The following is a 21,567-nucleotide window of genomic DNA, read 5'->3' as shown; positions in this document are numbered from 1 at the left end:
GAAGACGTTTCACAAGTCAAAAGAACACTAACGCAAAAGCAGAGATTACGGTTGGTTATAACGTAAATGATGATAAATCACGAATTATTCAAAATGTTAAAGTTAATGTTAGCCCTGAATTAACAAGGTCAGCAACTCAACCAAATTTATTAACTCGTGACTTACCGAAAAAGGAGGAGGAGCAAAATAAAGAAGATGGAGACCCAATCATTTTATCTGAACCCGGTAAAGAACCTGTTGAAATTCCCACTTATCCAACATACCCCCCACCTCTTTCATCAAACATCGAGAACCCAGGAATCTACGATTCCAGTCGCAATGCGCCATATAAAATAGACATTAATTCTGAATTAATGAAAATTTACCGTGATATAATAATTAATAATTATGATTCAATAATAAATTTAATTGACCAATCCGGTTTAATTATTTTACCTTATGAATCATTAATTCACATTATCGCCATTCTTTGTGATGTTCAAGATTCAGACGTTAAGATTCAATTTTTCATAGATGATGAGGTTTCATGCTGCGGAACAGTTGCAAAAATAAATCCTATAAAGGATATTAGCACAATTAAGATATCAAAGAACGGAACAACAACTGAACTTCATTTAACATATAATGATATTTATAATAAAATAGTTGATGAATATAAAATATCACTTGAAAAATTCTTTGTTAAGGCTATTTAATATTCAAGCATTAACATTATCGAATAATAATCCTTTGAATCATAATCAATAATAATTGACCTTTCACCAGTTTCTATCGTTTGTTTTATTTCTTTTTGTTCCCCACTATCTGGATCGGTCATTGTAATTGTTTTTGTTATAGTATCAGCTTTATCTTTAACTTCAATCTTTTTTCCATCAGGATATTTAAACCAAAATTCCAAAAATTCGATATTGTCAATCTGTTCATATTTTAATCTATCAATTACATTTTTAATACCATCTGAAAATCTTATGAAATGGTCATTATATGGGTTTGATTGAACTAAATTTGAATGAAGTGAAATATAACCTGTTGATGAATATGACATTGACTCATATTTTCTGAAAACACTAAAATTTATAACATGAATGAATTTCTTATTCGTTGAATTTATGAATTCTTGAGGTAATCTTATTCTAGTTTTATTTATCACTGGAAAATAACGCTTTACCATATTTTTAATCGTAATAAAAATGTCAATTATCAATATTATTTCGAATAATAGCTGTGAATTAAATTTAACAGTTAGCGGAATTTATAATGTTACTCTCGTTTCTGTGAGTGGTAAATTTAATCCCATTCTTTTAGACCCTTCAGATTATATATCATTTATTAAAGATGACCATGAAAAAACGTATGATATGTATATAAATAATGTGATAGCGAAATGGGATATTAACATGATTTTAAGTTATTTAAATGAATCATTTATCGTATGGTATGAAGAAAATTTTAAATCAAAACCCGATAAACTTTTTGAACTTGATGAAATAAATAACCTTATTAAATTTCCGCTGAAAATTAAATTTTGTACTCCTCATCTTCGTTCATTGTTGGGGATATTAAATTTTGAAAAAGATGTTGGGGATGTTTTGTATTCTGACACTGGTTCCAATTTCATTTTAATCAAATGTGATAAAGTTAATACCCCAATGAGATTTTCACATCAAACATTAGACCCTAACTCTTACCCATCAATACAAAACATTTTATCCATCAACTTAAACACATTTTCTTTATCATATCCGTTTCAATTATCCGGGAATTCATTTATTCTTCATTCAAAAGATTTATCAAATATTAAATTTAGAATAACTGACCTATTTGATTGTGATTTAGAATTCATGAATGAAATATTATGGCAATTTCAAATAGAAAAAATAGCTGATGAGATAACAGATTAAATATTTATTTTTAAATCATAATAAATGATTAAACAACAGCAACCACAACAACTTAAGGCACAAAGCACCCAGGTCCCTCAGACCATTACATACGCCATATATGCATATAATTCAAAGACGGCAGAACAAACGCAAAGGTTGAAATATGGAGATTTGGAGATAGTATTGAAAAATGAACATTTCGAATTCGTTTGCAAAGGTGGTGCGGTGATATCAAATATAAAAGAAATTTTATTTATGAATTCAAAAATTAAAGGTATAACGGATGATATAACATCAATTCCACCAGAAGAACAGAGATATTACGCATTAAATGCATTTCCTAAAGTTTTGAAGATTGGAAGATTTAATTTAAATGAGGAATTCATAGAAGGTTTCCTAAATGACATAATGAAGAGGGCGGATAAGGAATATGTGGATAGTGAGTTAATGAAGAAGGCAAATTTGGTTTATGTTGATGAAAAAGATAATGAAATTAAAGAAAGGGTTGAATGGTATCATGAATGGACATTGGAGACTTTTAAAGTTAAAGCTGATACAGGATGGGTTTCAGGATGTTTAGACCTTAAAGCAGATAAAACATATGTTAACGATGAGTTAGAGAAGAAAGCAGATAAAACATATGTTAACGAAATATACCAAAGTTTGATAGGAACAACAAAAAATATTGAAACTATTGTTGGGGATGTTTCTGTCTATGAAGAAAACAAATATTTTAGATGGGAGTTTGTACACTCCTTAAAAAATGGTATACGGTATAAACTCATTCCGAAAAATAACAATGAAATGTATGTAGGCTATATAAAGAATAATGGTACACAAGTTAAAGTTCCATTAGACAACAACTGCTACTTAAACTTATATGGAGACGAACAAAAGAAATATTTAAGAGTTTATGAAATGGCAGTATGACGTTGGCTGACCCAGCTCCAGCACCATATTATTATGACTATGGAGATGACGACAGAACACCACATGTAGATGAACAAAAGCTAACATTATATTTAGATTATTATAGATATAAAAGATATAATGCAATAGAAAAAACGAGAATAGTATATTATTATACAGATGACAGAAATAAATATTATAGTCAAGATTTTACCTACCCTGAAAACATAAGATTATATTATAAAAATATTCTGACACAAACCAGAAGAAACCTGAAATAGTTACACTATATCTTAAGTTCAAAAGAGACAATCCTATAATATCTCATATGTTTGATTTAATGAACCCAGTAGGTTCTATTTATACATCTATGGATGCAAGAGGTCCTCAAGTAATGTTTGGTGTTGGTGCATGGGAACAAATAGTTGACAGGTTTTTGTATTGTGCAAACTCTTCAAAGGAAACAGGAGGAAGTAAAACGATTTCAGGTGAAAATTTACCTGCACACAGTCACTACATAGATTTAAGTACATCTCAAGCAGGTTGGCATAAGCATAGATATTGGGATTGGTCAGGAATGACAAAAGGTAAAGGATATGATGTTAAAGACGACGTTAAGTTTGCTATAAATTGTTACTGGGATGACACTCAGGGAGAAGGAAACCATACACATTTCGTTTCAGGATATACACAAACAACGGGACAAAGTAAAGATTACATGCCACCATTTATGACTGTATTCGCATGGTATAGAGTTCAATGAATGTGCTTGACCCAAAGGTCTGGGCTTACCGAATGAACTAAATATATTTTATGTTTGTAATTAATTAGGTAATGAAGTAATGGATGAACTGCAGAAAAGAAGTTAAAAGCTTGGGGTCGTTTTGTACAAAAATATTGTGAGTAAATGATTTAGGTTATTCAATAATTAATTATTTTTGAAGAACTGAAGGGGTCACCAGGTCACCATGTGTCACCAGGTCATTTAACTTCTCTGAAAAAATGTGACAACATGACATTTTGACAACATCACAGGAGGAAGGCAGTTATGACTTATTTTTGAAGAACTGAAGGTGTCACCAGGTCACCAGGTCATTTAACTTCTCTGAAAAAATGTGACAACATGACATTTTGACAACATCATGGGTTATTCAATAATTAATTATTTTTGAAGAACTGAAGGGGTCACCAGGTCACCAGGTCACCAGGTCATTTAACTTCTCTGAAAAAATGTGACAACATGACATTTTGACAACATCACAGGAGGAAGGCAGTTATGACTTATTTTTGAAGAACTGAAGGTGTCACCAGGTCACCAGGTCATTTAACTTCTCTGAAAAAATGTGACAACATGACATTTTGACAACATTTACGAAAATTTGATGCAGCCCAAAAATAAAGTTAGTTTTAAAATTATTTTTATTTTTTTATTCCTATATAAATGACAGCAACAAACAACAACAGCAACTTTATCATTTCTGATGAACAAGTTATTGATTCATTAGCTGAGGAATTAGTTGTGGCAGAAACTAAAACCCTCAACGAAAGAATTGGTGAAAACAAGATTGATTTACATAACTACCTCAAACATGATGGAGGAAGAGGAAGGAAAACTGGTACAGCTTTATTAGTAAATAAAATTTCAAATTTAACGATTATAGATGTTGATATCAATAAATCGTACAATGATGAACTTAAAGAAACAGTTAGAAAAGACATTTTATCAAAACTTTCGGATAAAGATGTTATCGTTAAAACCGCTTCAGGAGGTCTTCACATTTATTGCAACACTAATTTCTTCTATGCAGTTTCGAACAGAATGATTAAATGTTATTCCTGCAATGATTATGATATTGACATAATGACTTCTATTGATGATTCAAAGCGTTCATTAGTAGTTATGGCTGATTCAAGAGTTCGCAAGAATGCATCAGAACCAATCAATACATACTCATTCATTCGTGGAAGTTATGATTCAACATTAACTAGAACAGTGAATGATATATTAAATGATTTGAATATTAAGGTAAGAGTTGAACAGAAGAACGAAGAAATAAAGAATATCATGAATGAAAACAAAGATGTAAACATTGACGATAAACTAGCTCAAAGCATAGTTGATGGCATCTGTGATTTTGAAGTACATAATGACGGTGGAAACATGAATTTAGAAAAAGAAGTTACATTATTCACACTGTTTCAAGCTATTAATTCGTTACCGGATCATTTGATTAATGAAGCATACGATAACGTTTATAATTTCTGCAATTTAACTGAAAATGCAAAAAGTAATTTTGAAAAAGCACGTAGTAGATATGCACATTTAATGACTTCTCCATTTGTTTTGGTGAAGATTCTAAAACTTTATCAAAAGGAATATTATGATGAATATGTTTTACCTTTATTACGTAAGCCAAAAATAACATTTGATATCAAACTTGATGACTCGTTTTTGATAACAGATATTAGACGCAAGGCTGAAAATCATCAGTATAAAAACAGTTCTGAAGTAATTGAGGATTTATCACGTGTAATTCGTTTTGTAGATTGTGGAAACAAATATTTCATTCAGAAAGATTACAACATACACGACAAAATGAATCAAATATCATTTGTTCTTCAGTCAAACATGAAAGAGTCACTCAAAATGATTAAATTATTTAAAGAAGAAGGTAAAACCATAACAGCATGGGATGTACTACTAAATCAATTGTCTTCATTAACCGTTAATGGTGTTTGCTTTAAATCTGATTCCCCAGATGTTTTCTCAACGTTTCAGGGTTATAAATACAACATTCTCGAAAAACCAGATTACTCAAAAATTGAGATGTTTATGAATTTCATTAAAGAAGCCATTTGTGATAATAACGATGAAGTGTATAAATACCTTCTCGGCTGGATTGCATCAATGATTCAACATCCTGGAATCAAGAATGAAACAGCAATTATTTTGAAAGGACTTCAGGGAACAGGTAAAAACAGATTCACAGACATTATTTCTGAACTTCTCGCTGGTTATTCATGTAAAAACATTACTGAAATAAGTGAGCTAACGGGTAATTTCAACTCAGTAGTTGAGAATAAAATGTTTCTTGTACTTAATGAACTCAAGAATGTAGGTGAAGACAGACTCGCAAACTTCAACGCTTTGAAATCAATTATTACGGATAATGAGATTAGAATTAATGAAAAGAATCAACCCAGAAGAACTGCTCAGAATGTTGCAAACTTCATTTTCGTAACTAACAACGTCTACCCTGTCAAAATTGAAGTTGGAGACAGAAGATACGTAGTTTTAAGGGTTAATGGTAAATTCAAGGGTCAATTTGATTACTTCAAGAATTTAATGGATTCATGCACTAAGGAATTTTATGATAATTTACTGACGTATTTTATGCAATATGACCTTTCATCATTTAATGTACGAATCATACCGATGACTGAAGCCAAACAAGATTTAATAGAATTATCAACAAATCCTTTAGATGTATGGATAAATACACATTATGATGAATTGTGTGCAGGTATGACGTGTGAAAATGCTCTATTCTGCAAACCATCAGACATGAAAGACAAAAACTTTCAAATGAGTATTAAGGATAAATGTGATAGGAAACAGATAAGAATAGATGGTAAACAAACATGGTGTTATGTTTTGAAAGAAGAAATGAAAGGATTATATAAACAGGTTGAACCAAACGATAATGAGGAATCATTTACTGACGATGAAATACCTGTAAATGAAGCTTTATAAAGTATGATTGGAATTTATTTTTGCATTCTCTTGTACCTGTTGTCAAAATGTCATGTTGTCACACTTTTTCAGAGAAGTTAAATGACATGGTGACACATGGTGACCTGGTGACACCCTCAGTTCTTCAAAAATAAGTCATTATTGAATAACCCGTGTTGTTGTCAAAATGTCATGAGTTAAATTACCTGGTGACCTGGTGACACCTTCAGTTCTTCAAAAATAAGTCATAACTACCTTCCTCCTGTGTTGTTGTCAAAATGTCATGTTGTCACATTTTTTCAGAGAAGTTAAATGACCTGGTGACACATGGTGACCTGGTGACCCCTTCAGTTCTTCAAAAATAATTAATTATTGAATAACCCATGATGTTGTCAAAATGTCATGTTGTCACATTTTTTCAGAGAAGTTAAATGACCTGGTGACCTGGTGACCTGGTGACCCCTTCAGTTCTTCAAAAATAAGTCATTATTGAATAACCCGTGTTGTTGTCAAAATGTCATGAGTTAAATTACCTGGTGACCTGGTGACACCTTCAGTTCTTCAAAAATAAGTCATAACTACCTTCCTCCTGTGTTGTTGTCAAAATGTCATGTTGTCACACTTTTTCAGAGAAGTTAAATGACCTGGTGACACATGGTGACCTGGTGACACCCTCAGTTCTTCAAAAATAAGTCATTATTGAATAACCCGTGTTGTTATCAAAATGTCATGAGTTAAATTACCTGGTGACCTGGTGACACCTTCAGTTCTTCAAAAATAAGTCATAACTACCTTCCTCCTGTGTTGTTGTCAAAATGTCATGTTGTCACACTTTTTCAGAGAAGTTAAATGACCTGGTGACACATGGTGACCTGGTGACACCCTCAGTTCTTCAAAAATAAGTCATTATTGAATAACCCGTGTTGTTATCAAAATGTCATGAGTTAAATTACCTGGTGACCTGGTGACACCTTCAGTTCTTCAAAAATAAGTCATAACTACCTTCCTCCTGTGTTGTTGTCAAAATGTCATGTTGTCACACTTTTTCAGAGAAGTTAAATGACCTGGTGACACATGGTGACCTGGTGACACCTTCAGTTCTTCAAAAATAAGTCATTATTGAATAACCTGAAACCATTAACGATAAAATATATTTTTGGTCGTTAATGACAAAAATAAATGGTTCATTTACTCACAATATTTTTTTACAAAACGACCCCAAACTTTTAACTTCTTTTCTGCAGCTTCTAATGCTATCTTAGCGAGTTCATATTCTCTAAATTCTCTCTTTAAATCTTCTTGTTCCCATTGGTCTAGTTCGTATGGAGAATCTCTATAAACATAACATATCTCACGTTCATGTTCTAATTGTTTTTCATGCATTTTTCTAACTTCTTGTTCGAACAAAGGTTTAGCATTTTTAACTGTATCTTCGAGTTCTTTTTCATCTAATTTCTCATGAACTTTCTTGTCTATGGAGTCCATAATTTTTCCAACTGCTATGCAATATTTTGGAGAAGCCCACATTGCTATATAGTTTATAAGTCTTGGGTCTACATACGTTCCTCTAACCTGTTTGATTTCATCAGGAATTCCTGCATGAATTTTGTATAAAAAGCAACCGTCTGAATTCCGGCGGTTGCTATATTCTTCACAAAATGCCTTATAATAGAGATGTGAAAACTTAAATTTTATAATCCCTGGGATGCACTTTCTTCGATTTTTTTTAAATTTTTGGGATAAATTTTGACATCTTTTTTTTTGCTGGCGACCCCCCGTTTAGGGCATCAAAAAAACATGTTGTTTCGTTTCAAGATCGGGATATGTTGTGAACCCGACTTCTTTCATTAATGAAGTGATTTCTTAAGTTGAATAAAAACAAATTTGATTGAAATTCATACAAAATTTCTTTTTATCATTATTATTTAAGATGCTTTTTTATGTTGAATTGTTAATTTTTTTATTTCCACCTGGGATATTTTGAATTGGGCTAGCCCAATCCCACCTCTCAATTTTCTCTCAATTGGGCAATGGGGATCCCATATAAAATGTATTGTAACAAAATTTTACATGCATAATATAGTACAATTAAACAACATTCTAAAAATATTAAATTCACATCATTTACTTGAAGATTTTATATTTTCAACAAAAATTAATACAATAATTACATTAAATTGAGGAGATTTATAATATTTATTATAAATTAAAATATTATTACTCATTAATTTGTTGAAATATTGCATTTTAGTGGTAAAAATTAAAATTTAAGTTTACATGGAGAAAAAAAAATTTTAAATTCCAAAAAAAAATTCAATTGGGATAACGATAGGGACAAAAATTTAGAATCCCCATATGCTTGGGATAAAATCACATGACTACTTATAATACTCTTCCCAGGACTTATTTTCCAACAACTTTCTAAAGTCTTTCCTAAACTGCTGACACATATTTGTTGCATTAATGTAACCATCCTTGTCTCTACGTAAGACTTCAATACCGTTATAAGTGCCTTTTGTGAATGTTTCGCCATTAGATTTGTTCGTGAATGTTTTTGCTTCGACTGACATTTCTGTTCTTACATACAAAATAAAAAGTTGAAAAAATAAAACTAACGTTATTTTTGGACTGCATCAAATTTTCGTAAATGTTGTCAAAATGTCATGTTGTCACATTTTTTCAGAGAAGTTAAATGACCTGGTGACACATGGTGACCTGGTGACACCTTCAGTTCTTCAAAAATAAGTCATTATTGAATAACCTGAAACCATTAACGATAAAATATATTTTTGGTCGTTAATGACAAATTTTTATTTTTATCATAAATGAATACCCCACAAGCTCAAAATTTACCACGAATCATAACAAGGGAGGAAATGATAAAAATGATGCAAGAACATGTTAAAAATAACAAACCACTAAAATTGAGAAAATGTGGTTATGCAGTAATGATGGAAAGAGAGATGTTGTCGAAGAGGAATAAAAATTAAATTTGGATAGAGTTTAAAAATTCATCTTTATTAAATTCATCTCTTCCAACCAATTTATTTATTCTATTAAATTCTTTTATTTTTGCTTCACTCAGTTTAATGATTGAACGGTAAGTTTCTAATTTTTCGATTATTTCTTTCCTCTCTTTATCGTTTTCAGTTCCATTAGTTTTATTGTTTTCAACCCCACCGCATTGCGACTTTTTTTGTAATAGCATATTTTTGATTTAATTCTGTTTAGTTTCTTTTTATATTCATCGTCTGGACTCTTGACTGCTTTGTTGTCACTCATTTCTTACGAAATAAAAAAAATTAAATATTATTTAAATATAATGGAGTAATAAAATAAATCGGAATTTCTATTAATTTATTGTCAACTTCAACTAATGCATTGCCGTTAATATATCTAACAAATTCAGCTATTGTGTCAAATCTTCGTCTTCTTTTTGTCATTGATTTATCAGTTTTTCCATAATCGAGATGAATTAAAACTTTATTTCCTTGTTTAAAATTCATGAGCCCCGAATTAATTTGTTCACGTTTAACATCATTCAACCTTTCCATTTGCTTTCTAATATATTCCCATTCTTTTGAAATATCATTTTTCATTTCCACCGGTTTCATGTTTATAGTTCTATGCCATGTATTATTGTAATAATATACTAACTGCTGTATGATGGAGTCATGATTTCCATCCCAGTATATCTGACCGTTAACCCCTAACGCATCTCTAAGAGTTCTCATTACCGCATCAACTATTTTATTATGAAACGTATATGGAGAGGATGAAAAGAAAAATTAATTTGTGGGAAATAATGAGTCATAGCTGCCTGAAATCCTTTATCACCATCACCCCTTATATTATCTACTCTTTCATGATCTAGTAAGTATTGAATAGCTCTTCTTGTTTCCTGTTCTGTTTTCCCTTTCACCGGAATGCAATATAAATATCTAGTGTTAATGTTAATGGCAAATAAATAAGTAACGTTTCCTTTTGAATATTCCAGATGATCGATTTCGTATGAATATGGATATGGAGCAAATGAAGGTCGACTAAATTTTTCCTTTAACGGTTGAATTTTTGGGTCAATTGGTTTATTTAATATCTTGAAATCCTTTTTAAAATCTTTTTGCTTCTTTAATGTTTGAAATGGATATAATAAAGTGAATGATGAAGGATTAACTGAAGGAGGAGGAGGTACTGTCGTTGAGGTTTTGGTGTTGCAAGTGGTTTAATTTTATCTGCTTTGATTTTGGATTTCATTCCTTCCTTCATTAATTCTGGATGTATTCTATTCATTTGTTTTAAATATGCTGTATATAAAGGTTTGATATACTTTCCCGCTTCGAGTTTATGTTGAAGGATGAATTCCAAAAGTTGATCTTCATTTAAAAGTCGGGCTGAATATGGTTTAACTAATGAATCATAAATTAAAGCTTGTGCATCATTTATGGTCTGAAGGACCTGGGTGTTTTGTTCCTTTAGTGTTTTTGTTTTAGACCTCGGCTTTGGTTTTTGTGGCTCAGGATTATATAATTTATATAATTCATCAATATCTTCTTCTGTTAATACTTTATTTTTGAAATCTTTCAACTGTTTAAGCTGTGATTTAGTTTTTCCCTTTGAATATTCATTATTTTTAATTTTGTCTTTAATTTCAGAAATTATTTTATTATGATATTTCAAAATTTCATTTTTATAATATGGATAATAATATTCCATATCATCACCCGTTATATTATTATTATATTTTTGGAGATATGATTTTAATTCATAATAACTAAGAAATTTTTGATTAAGTACTAAATCAGCAATTAAATTTTTTAAATCTGTGTTATCCATTTATATAAAAATAAAATCAATGTTTTAAGGGTGCCCACCTCTTTGAATCATAGTATCAAAACCATCATTAACGGTTCCTTTTGTCTCTTCTGTGGTATTTTATTAAATAAATGGCATACAACATCCATTTTCACAACATACAGCCTTAGTGTGTGCTCCTGTTAATGCAGTCTTACCAATTGTTAAGCGAGTCATTGACCCATTTTTAAGTTGTAAATTAATATTCTGACCATCAAATATCAATTTATCATTTATTATATCCAAATAATTTTTAGGTGTTAATTGTTTATTTTGTCGTAAACTAACACCTTTCATTTTTTGTGCAATCTTTTTAAAATCACTTCCATCAATTGAACCGTTGAATGATGTATAACACTTAGGACATAAAGCAACCATGTTATCACCTTGTTTCTCAATTGCTAAACCCAATAACTTCTTCTCATGTGCTTTTTCTTCAGCTTTATTCTTTAATTTAGGTTTAAATTTCTCATCAAAACAGAAGAAATCAAATGGTGCGAATTTGAAAATGTTTTTATCATAAAATTGTTTATCAGTAACAATTGCTTGAAATGCTTGAGTGTTAGGAAGATTTGGGTCGCCAGCGATTGCCCAATAAGATGAATCAGTATCACCTTCAATGAAATGAAAACGATTAACATTCATGCATTTATACATAAAATCATAAATGAAAACCAAATACCAGTATTTTGCGTTATCTAAAGTGAAGAATGCCTCTTGTAAACATGTATCACATCTATAAAATCTATCTTTGAGCATCACTTGATACGTATCCTCTCCTATTTCTCTTATGTTTTTAAACTTATTTGACATACATGCAACGCGTGACTTCTGTGCATTCATTATTTTAGTCTTTGTGTAATTTTGTGTATTCATTGCATCGTAACCATATGATCCATTAAGTGAAATCTTGCAAAATAAACTTTTTCCTTTATTTCCTTCTAATTCAGCCTTTTGTCTTTCGTTCATAAATTCTTTCGCAAATTCATTAAAACAAGTGTTTTTAGTAAATGTTAAAATTGATTGAATGTCATCAATGATAAAATGAAATCTGTCGATTAGATACCAAAGATAATAAGAAGAAAATGGTTGATATTGGTTGTGTGTTGATGCTAACTGAGTTAATTTTCTCTGTTTCTGGTCAACTGGTAGATTGTTTGATTTCATGTAATTATACATAAAACTGCCAATTGTTTTTTCATCTGTGATAATATCTAAGTTTCTTATTATCGGTAAAAAGTTTATGTAATCATTAATGTATTTTTCATCAATGTGACCCTTTACTTCAGCCACGAATAAAGTATTTTTTTTTCTAATAATTCCCAGTGCTTTTGCTTTCTTTGTTGCTGTATCACAAATGATAACACCATTCAATCTTCCCGGCATATACATTTTATGGTCAGTATATTGAATGAAATCATGAGGATTAGATGAAAATGATGAAGGATATAATGAATTAAAGTCAACTCCAACGAAATGAGTCATAATGTTGGTGGTGTCCTCATTTGATACAGTTTTAGTTTCTGGATTATATGAAAGTTTATTAATGTGCGTGATTCCTTTAAGATTAACACGATGTTGAACATTTGATAAACCACCAGTAATTCCATTACGGAGAATGTGATAAGCTTCAACTGAATCTAAAGTCATTGGTAAATTATTTTTTAATGCATAATTTCTTAAATTGATTCTTAAACGTTGAACATCTTCATCTTTATTTGATTTTACGACATTGCAATAACAACACATTAACTGACAATTTTCTTTGGTATGTGGTTTTTCATTATCGATTCTATCCAATGTTGGTTTATTTGCATATGTAAACGCTTTACCACACATTTTGCATTTAGATGAAAGGATTAAATCGTGATAGTATTGAAATCATCCATTGAAACATTATTTTTAGTATCCCTTTCTGCTTTTTCATCTTGTTTCTTATATGATTCAATTTTATATTTCCAATACTTTTTCGTTAATTCAAAACTTGATTCCACATTTTCTTCTTCTGGATATGTTTCGTTAGGATTGAAGTTCTTATATGCTAACGCGTAACGAATCATTGATGCATTCGATGATAAAGAAAGATTATGAAGCATGTCAATTTTATAAACAAATGTTTCTTCAATAATTTTATCAATTGGGTCAATCATAATTTCAACATCTTTATTGCAATAATGAATAAAATATTCTAATCTATTCTTAAAAATTTTAGCATCATTGAGATATATTTGATAATCACTATCTGATATAGTTTCTTGAGTTAATGCTGAATAAAATGAATCTTGAGTGAATGGTTCCTTTATATAATTCTTCTTCGTAATTTTCCCACGTGATGAATTGATAAGGGAAAAAGGATTTAACACGTGATTTATTGTTTCCGAAATCTTGAGTGAATTGGTCTAATGTCCCACCCGCTATATAATTTCTGATGTCAATAAATCTTAATTCATATGGAAGTTTGTTTTCTTTACAATGATTTGCTTAAATTGTGAAGATGAACCCAGCATTGATTTTATCTTCCATTTTGCAGTATTTAAATCACGAAGAATTAAATTTAAATCAAACTTTCCCGAATTAAAACCAATGATATTCACTTTATTAAATTCTTCATCTAAAAGCTCTTTCATTGCTTCCTTTTGTTTCTCATTTAATGTATTCATTAATTCTTCATATTGTTCAGTATTTGATTTAGCAACTAATGAACAGGTTGAAAATAAAAATTCAATCCAATCAGAGATGAACGAATCACTTGATGTTAAGCAAAAATTCCTCGTAAATGTTTTATCACGGTCTACGTCCTCGCCGCTTTGCGGCTTTATTTTGACAGTTGATGATACCATAAATGGTTTTAAGTAAGCGTTCAAAGTTGCACATTCAGAAAGTTGAAGTTCTTCTTTAGTCTCTAATGTTTCGAAGTCAAAAGTAATATAATATCTTGTTGGTTTATAATATTCCTGCAAATTATGTGCTAATAGCCATTGATATATCTTCTGTTTCGTGATATGTGGTGCATATGGTTGTTGTGTGTTTTGCAATTGAACGTCTTGAATTAATCTTCCATTATTTTCTTTACATTTCTCACAATGTTTTAAAAATCTTCTTTGGTTTTTCCTTTCTGGATCATCACGGATAGAATATACTTCTTCTTTGCAAAAGGGGCAAACTTTATATCCTGTGAGTGCTTCAACGTCTGTAATTCTGTCAGCGTGAAGTTTTCCACATGGACTCTGTGTTAATAAAATATTTACTGTTTCAAATTCTGGATCTATCATTATTGATTCCACTAATGGAAAGTCTACCTTGTTAATGTCTACGTCTTCTGGTTGAGGGTCACAATAATAAAAATCAATATTAACGTTTAACATTCTTGCTAACCTCTCACTTTCTGATGAAATGTCAAACCTTCATATGCATCTATGGCTTCATTTAAATAACTTCTACGAGTTTTAGGATTAACACCATCAGGAATGTTATAGAAGCGTTTAAATAACCTTCTACCTTCGGCTCTTATTTGATTATCATTCATTTTAGCTGTTCCATTTTTGTTCATTTATGTAAGAATAAAAATTAAAAAATAAATAAAAATAAAGTTTATTTTTTTTAAAGTCCGAGACTCAGAGAGTCCAGGGCTAAAGTCCATAAAATGAATTAAGAACACATAAATTTTTATCATCTGCGACGTGACGAATACATTTTAATTTACTCAAGAATGCGTACCCTGATACATTAAATCTAATTCCTGTCTTATTTAATTTCACAACTTTGAAAAGGAATGTATGAATAGCTATAAAATGATGAGATGATGTTTTATGGGTTGCTTCCATTTTTTCTGAAATAAATGAATAAATATAATGTTTATAAGTTTTCATATCTTTTATGTTCTTAATAACGAATGGTATAGACCTTTCAACTTCGTCTTCCTTCGGTGCTGTTCTTTCATATGAAACATTATTGGTATCTTCAATAATGAAACCACAATCGCATAAAATTTTATATGTACCAATTGTTTCTTTTGATATTTTATCTAACAAATCAAAAACTTTATCAACACCTGTACATTTATTTAAATAATAATTTGTGTAAATATCATGGTCTTCTTTCTTAATCGTATTTGTTGCATATGTTACATTTTTCAGTGCTTTTTTGAATTTTTCAGAATCAAGAGGAGGTGAAAGTAATATACATGGATAATCTCCATCGTCAATAAACTGAAGCTTATGTTTATGAATAAATTTTGTGCCTTCTTCTGAAAGTGTTTCGTCAATATCACCATCTAATAAATTTTTAGTAGATTCCAAAAAGTAATTTTTATATCTTTCCTCATGTGATTTTTGAACTTCTGATTCTGAAGCTGGGATATTCATTAAACCCTCTACTTCATTCTCAGCATTTCTCAATTCACTAATTCTTTCATCTATTTCATTTCTTAATTGTTCCAATTTCTCAATCTCATCGTTATAATATTCATCTTGTTTAATTTTTTCTTCAAAATATTCAGGAGGTGTTTCAAGGCTCTCTGAGCCCAGGTCCTCTGGACCATAAAGAGGAATATTCTCCTGTTTTTCAACTTTTTTGGGATATAAATATCTCATTATAGCCTTTTTAGTAATTGGTCCGTTATATTTAAATTCATTCAACAATCTGGAAAACTCTTTCACATTCTGCATATATGTTGGATAAGAACCGTCTCCAAAATTTTCTAAAATATTTTCTAATTCTGAATTAGTGAACTTTAAAGATTTCAATGAATTAGTTGTTATACTCATTTATTATAAAATAAAAAAAAAAAAAAAAAAAAAAAAAAAAAAAAGGAAGTGGGGCTTCCAGGCACTTCGTGCCTTCTAGCCCTGAAGATGATTATTATAAATGAAGTTTATATTTGGAGGGCTTCCAGGCGCGTTGCGCCCTCTAGCCCATAAGAAATTTTTCCCAAGACCCAAGAGGAGGACCGAACCCCAGCCGACCAGCCGGTGACACTTTTTGTGTCGCTTTTCACAAATTATATATGTTTTCATGTTTTGTTACTTTTCTGTCACTTTTCAGGGAAAAACATTTTTATTATTATATATAAATGAATTTTACAAAACCACCGTTACCGTTCTTTGGAAATAAGAGTAGATGTAAAGATATTATATTGAGAGAACTTAAGAAACTACCGAATGTCTAACATTGTAGATTTGTTCGGTGGAAGTTTCTATATATCCCATTTGTGCCATATAATATTCCCAGACTCAAAGATTATATGCAATGACTTCGACAACTATATGGACCGTCTCAAACATATTCCAGACACTAACAAAATATTGAAAGAGTTAAAAGAAAAGATACCTATAGGTAAGATGGAACGTATACCATTAGATAACAAAAATATTGTGAGAGAGGTTTTGAAAAAAGCAGAATATATAGACTGGAATAGTATATCTGCTAGACTATTATATAGTGGTGCTATAAGAGTTCATGACATTGAAACACTTATGTCAAAAGTTTTATATCTTAACTATACAAATGTTTTCAAAGAGGACATAGAAAAATATATTGAGGGTATAGAGTTTGTGAGATGTCATTGGACAGAGTTGTATGAAAAATATATAAAGACAAGGAAAATGTTTTTTTTTATAGTGGCCCCGCCGTTCTATAACACATGGGATTTTCAATACCAAGTAGACTGGACTTTGAGAGACTCTTTAGAAACTTAGACGTTTTACATAACCATCCATGCTTTTACTTTACATCCGATAAAAGTGGTTTGGAAACCGTTATGAGATGGTTAGAGGACATACATGACTATGAGTTTATATATGACAAGATAGAATATGAGAGAGGTCCTATAAACTGGAGAAAGTGTCACAATAAAGAAATTTTATTAGTAAGTAAATGTGGTTTGAAATGGGACTACTTGTTTTAGGTTTTTTCCATTGTGTCATTTATTTCTTTGACGTGGCAGAAAAGTACAGAGAATATGAAGATGAACCAATGCCTGCAAATGTTCAGTATATGTACTCGTAAGAGATATTTTTTATCTAATATTAAATGGACGCACAGAACTTAGCGAATGCACAGCAACCTGGACAACCAAACCCAGAGAATATTCCAAATGAAGTTAGAATACAAACTGCAATGGCAAACTATGGTCAAGTGCCAACAGATGTACAAATGCAAACAGCCATGTCAAATGACGCTGCGTTAGGTTTGCCACCATGGTATGCAAATATGAGATGGAAAGAGTTTTATAAAACCCTGAAGTGGGATATAAACAACTTTATGCAGATGACGCGAACACAGGAGTTGACCCAGAATATGTTTTCTACCAGAGGAGAAACAGAATGTATGAGCTCCAGTTAAAGAATGCTATGGAACTCAACAGGAAACGTAAGAGACTAGGCGGACATTAGATTTTTACATATAGTAAAATGGGTTTCTTCAGTAAGATAGGAAACTTCTTTCGAAATGTTGGAAGAGGTATATGGAATGGAATAAAAACCGTAGGAAGAGGAATTTGGAACGGAGTCAAAAATATTGGTAAAAGAGTAGGTCAGTTCGTTGGTATTATACCTAAAGACCCTGAACCAGAAGAAACAAGCTCCTGTTATACAACAGCCTGAACCTGCACCACAGTCTAGTTGGCAACCAAATCCAACACCTCAACCGTATTAAAAAGTTATATTTTTACCGTTCGATAGTAGTTGTATATGAAACTAAGTTCTAAGTAAAACGCATGGTATAATGGAATTATTCTTTTTCTTCCATCTGTAGTAAACCATACTTGAAAGTCTGAAATACTTCCACTTGGTGGTTCGTATAACTTTGTAGGTTTTTCGTAAAAGTCATTTGCCAAGCATAAGAAAGAGTTTTGGGCGCCAGAAAATGAAGCATGAACAATAATAGCAGCTGGGTCGAAAACATCTTTAAATAAATATGGTTCATCTCTTGCATATCGACTGTAAATATTTGCTAAAGGAAGTTTGACTTTCTGATTTAACATTCTTTGCAAATAATACCATGACATTGCAGTGAATTCTGTATATATTTGTTCGTCTTTCTTTGGATTGTCTTCGTAGATTTGAAATGACACTTGTGAATTTTGTTTGTCATATACAATTCTCACATAAAGTGTGCTCTCGGTATTTGCATATTCATCAGCATATTTTGCATAACATGAATTTATTTTATCTTCTATATTTTTTAACGCAGTCTGTAGAGAAGATGAAAGGTCAACTTGTATTAGCTCAATTTCTTCCCACATTTTTCGTTTCCCTTCAGATATATAATCTATATGAAACCTTACAATAAATGGAAAACTTTTATCTTCTACAGACACAAACTTCATTCTACGAAAGCCAATAGCTTTTGTGACGGATGGGTCTCTTAGCCATCTTAATGGGTAGTCAAAACGATAGCCTTCATGCTTTACGGTCTCTGTCTCAAACTTTTGACCGACATTAGTAAAAAGTTCATCTAATGGTTTAGTTGTAGCAACTCTTGAATTTTCTTTTTCTATTGAAAGCATATTTTATCTAGAATAAAAATGTCAAATGAAACAGCGTCTATGAGAGAAATACAACACAACCGACAACTCATTATGCAAGCTCTAAATAAGAACACAACAAACTTTTCAAACTATTCTAAGATATCTGAGTCATTGAAAGAAGGAAACTTAAAACTGACATTAAACCCAATGACAGATGAGTTTCTGTTTCAAGACAAGAAGAACCATACTGTCTGTATAAATCCAACAAAAGGAACTTTAAACGAGAAACCTATAAATGAACTTTTTTGAAAGCAGATGTTGACAACAAAGCTGACAAAGAATATGTAGACGATGCAATAGCAAAAGAAGAAGAAAGAGCTAACAATGCTTATGCAACAAAAGAACATACTCATCCTGAACTAGCAGACAAAACATATGTTGACAATAAAATGTCAAGTGAAGTGACAAGAGCTGAAAACGAATATTCTAAAAAGACTCATATACATTCTATATCTGAAATAACAGACTTACAAGAAACCTTAAACAGGAAAAGTGCCGTTGGACATACACATACATCTTCTGAAATAACAGACTTAAACGTTAGCCTTGAAAAGAAAGCAGACAAGAACCATACACATACAAGTTTTACAACTGTTGCTATAGAAAGTATTGAAGGAACGGTTGAAGAAACTGGTGGGGATGTATTATATTGTAAACCTCCTAACTTTCCACAAGGTTTAACATCGGATGACGACATAACGACGATGAGAAACATTAGATGTAAAGATGTTTATGTCATGAAGGATGAACATAATATTAAATTCACTGCTCAAGATTTATATGACAAGAAAGCAGACAAAACAGAGCTTCAAACATTAAAGACAGAAATGCTTCAAACATTATATCCTATAGGCTCTATTTATACGTCAATGAACTCTACCAGACCAGAAACAGTTCTGGGTTTTGGAACTTGGACTCAAATAGTTGACAGGTTTTTGTATTGTGCAAACTCTTCAAAGGAAACAGGAGGAAGTAAAACGATTTCAGGTGAAAATTTACCTGCACATAGTCACTACATAGATTTAAGTACATCTCAAGCGGGTTGGCATAAGCATAGATATTGGGATTGGTCAGCAATGATAAAAGGTAAAGGATATGATGTTAAAGACAACGTTAAGTTTGCTATAGATTGTTACTCCAGTAACACTGAGGGAGGAGGAAACCATACACATCACGTTTCAGGATATACACAAACAACGGGACAAAGTAAAGATTACATGCCGCCATTTATGACAGTTTACGCATGGTATAGAAATGCTTAGTCGTCATTTTCAACTTCTTTAGCATATTCGTCAGGAGTTGTCTTATATTTGTTAGGAACTGTCTTTGAAAGTATACCACCTTGAACTTTGACAAGTTTGAAACGAGGTCTGACAATAGTCGTTTTATCTTCTGCTTGCAGTGTGTACATTTTGCCATGTTTGCCTAAAACTTCATAATATTCTCTTGTATACTTTCTTCTATTTTTACGAACACGAATGTGAGTACCTGTCGGGTTCCCATTGTTGTCATAGTCAATAGTATTTTCATATGGGTCGCGTTTGGGTATTTCTATTTTTACTTTGTCACCTTTCTGAAGTTTGAAGCCCGGCATTCTTTCTTGTTTGTCTCTTTTGACTAAATTATTAAATATATAGTCTTTCTCTAAGTCAGGGTTGTTTTTCATTTCTTCGGGGAGTGGTTTCCCAAACCTTTTTGTTTACGGCTATTGTAAATATTTAAAACTTGTCTCATCTTTGCCATGGAGAAGTGTCTATACTTGTCGTCATATGACATTTCATTTGCTTCACCACCTTGTGGTTGGTTTAAGTCTCTTAACATTTTTATACAACCGTCAATGACACCAAGAGCAGAATGGTTTTGGTCGACAATGAAATATTGGTTTACATTTTTTGAACGCAGATAGTTTTTTACATCATCTGATTTGAAAGAACTTTCAAAGTCAGATGTCAGTTTTGTTGGATGGTATTTGTCAACGAATATTGTCAAAGCAGTTTTCACATCTAAAATATTTTTGGACCATAATGGTATGGCTTCACAGTATCTTGTGTTTTGACCGACAAATATTAGCCAGTATGGTGGTCCATCTGTTCTAACTCTCGGAATGTTTTCCAAGATATCCATAAACCAAGCATTTGGTGTTGAACTAAAGATTTTTACCATGAGTGCTTTCTTTGTCGCTTTAGAAACATAGGGGTCCTTGTTTGGATTCGTCATTTTTTATCCTATAAGAAATGGGTTTATTTGGCGCATTAGCAGGAGTTGCATCCAGATTTTTGCCCGCAGTGGGAACAATAGCCAGAGGTGTATTTGGAGTTGGAAGGAAGATTTTGAGTACATTAGGTATACTTAAAGAGAAAGCACAACCTATTATACAAACTGTACAGAAAGGTTGGGATGTAGCACGAGATGCAGCAAATCTTATTCCAAATCCTGAAACAAGAGGAAAAGTTCAAGGATGGATGGACAATGTAGGAAGACAAGCAGGAAACTATTATAACAAAGCAAATGACTACTATAACCAAGCAGGACACTATATGGACCAAGGTGAAAGATTCTTTAACAGAGGATATAACCATGCACAACAGTGGGTAAACAATAACCAACCGCAACCACCTCAAACTTGGGGAATGTAAAGTTTTTTACTGAGATGAAATGAACAA

At 31.4% G+C, this 21,567-nt stretch overlaps 8 protein-coding genes and 3 pseudogenes across 11 annotated transcripts, besides 2 other annotated features; 5 read left to right on the top strand and 6 right to left on the bottom strand.

Moving 5' to 3' along the window:
- Nucleotides 1-8,181: part of a mobile genetic element that runs on past the window's edge.
- On the top strand, nt 63-695 carry TVAGG3_0868950 (uncharacterized protein; the record flags this gene model as incomplete). The annotated part of the gene is made up of 1 exon (XM_051249958.1): nt 63-695. A coding segment is annotated over one exon (633 nt), but the record flags the coding sequence as incomplete, so codon positions are not given.
- On the top strand, nt 1,926-3,225 carry TVAGG3_0868940 (annotated as a pseudogene). Its single transcript has one exon. A coding segment is annotated over exon 1 (1,300 nt).
- Nucleotides 4,234-4,785, top strand: TVAGG3_0868930 (Prim-pol domain family; the record flags this gene model as incomplete). Its single annotated transcript, XM_051249957.1, has 1 exon — nt 4,234-4,785. A coding segment is annotated over one exon (552 nt), but the record flags the coding sequence as incomplete, so codon positions are not given.
- TVAGG3_0868920 (uncharacterized protein) lies at nt 5,701-6,546 on the top strand (the record flags this gene model as incomplete). The annotated part of the gene is made up of 1 exon (XM_051249956.1): nt 5,701-6,546. The coding sequence occupies one exon, from the start codon at nt 5,701-5,703 to the stop codon at nt 6,544-6,546; it is 846 nt and encodes a 281-aa protein (XP_051085431.1).
- TVAGG3_0868910 (uncharacterized protein) lies at nt 7,714-8,010 on the bottom strand (the record flags this gene model as incomplete). Its single annotated transcript, XM_001286507.1, has 1 exon — nt 7,714-8,010. One exon carries the CDS (start codon nt 8,008-8,010, stop codon nt 7,714-7,716), a length of 297 nt encoding a protein of 98 aa, XP_001286508.1.
- A 1,646-nt stretch (nt 8,182-9,827) lies between the features above and the next one.
- On the bottom strand, nt 9,828-11,344 carry TVAGG3_0868890 (annotated as a pseudogene). The gene has a single exon. A coding segment is annotated over exon 1 (1,517 nt).
- Nucleotides 11,345-11,460: 116 nt separating this feature from the next.
- Nucleotides 11,461-12,219, bottom strand: TVAGG3_0868880 (uncharacterized protein; the record flags this gene model as incomplete). Its single annotated transcript, XM_051249955.1, has 1 exon — nt 11,461-12,219. The coding sequence occupies one exon, from the start codon at nt 12,217-12,219 to the stop codon at nt 11,461-11,463; it is 759 nt and encodes a 252-aa protein (XP_051085430.1).
- A 1,345-nt stretch (nt 12,220-13,564) lies between these two features.
- Nucleotides 13,565-14,926, bottom strand: TVAGG3_0868870 (annotated as a pseudogene). The gene has a single exon. A coding segment is annotated over exon 1 (1,362 nt).
- Nucleotides 14,927-15,005: 79 nt separating this feature from the next.
- TVAGG3_0868860 (uncharacterized protein) lies at nt 15,006-16,142 on the bottom strand (the record flags this gene model as incomplete). Its single annotated transcript, XM_051249954.1, has 1 exon — nt 15,006-16,142. One exon carries the CDS (start codon nt 16,140-16,142, stop codon nt 15,006-15,008), a length of 1,137 nt encoding a protein of 378 aa, XP_051085429.1.
- A 14-nt stretch (nt 16,143-16,156) lies between these two features.
- Nucleotides 16,157-21,567: part of a mobile genetic element that runs on past the window's edge.
- On the bottom strand, nt 18,201-18,883 carry TVAGG3_0868850 (uncharacterized protein; the record flags this gene model as incomplete). The annotated part of the gene is made up of 1 exon (XM_051249953.1): nt 18,201-18,883. A coding segment is annotated over one exon (683 nt), but the record flags the coding sequence as incomplete, so codon positions are not given.
- Nucleotides 21,139-21,540, top strand: TVAGG3_0868840 (uncharacterized protein; the record flags this gene model as incomplete). The annotated part of the gene is made up of 1 exon (XM_051249952.1): nt 21,139-21,540. The coding sequence occupies one exon, from the start codon at nt 21,139-21,141 to the stop codon at nt 21,538-21,540; it is 402 nt and encodes a 133-aa protein (XP_051085427.1).

Source organism: Trichomonas vaginalis, chromosome VI (assembly GCF_026262505.1).
Source record: "Trichomonas vaginalis G3 chromosome VI, whole genome shotgun sequence".
Lineage (NCBI taxonomy): Eukaryota > Parabasalia > Trichomonadida > Trichomonadidae > Trichomonas > Trichomonas vaginalis.
This window is presented reverse-complemented; position numbering and strand designations above follow the sequence as displayed.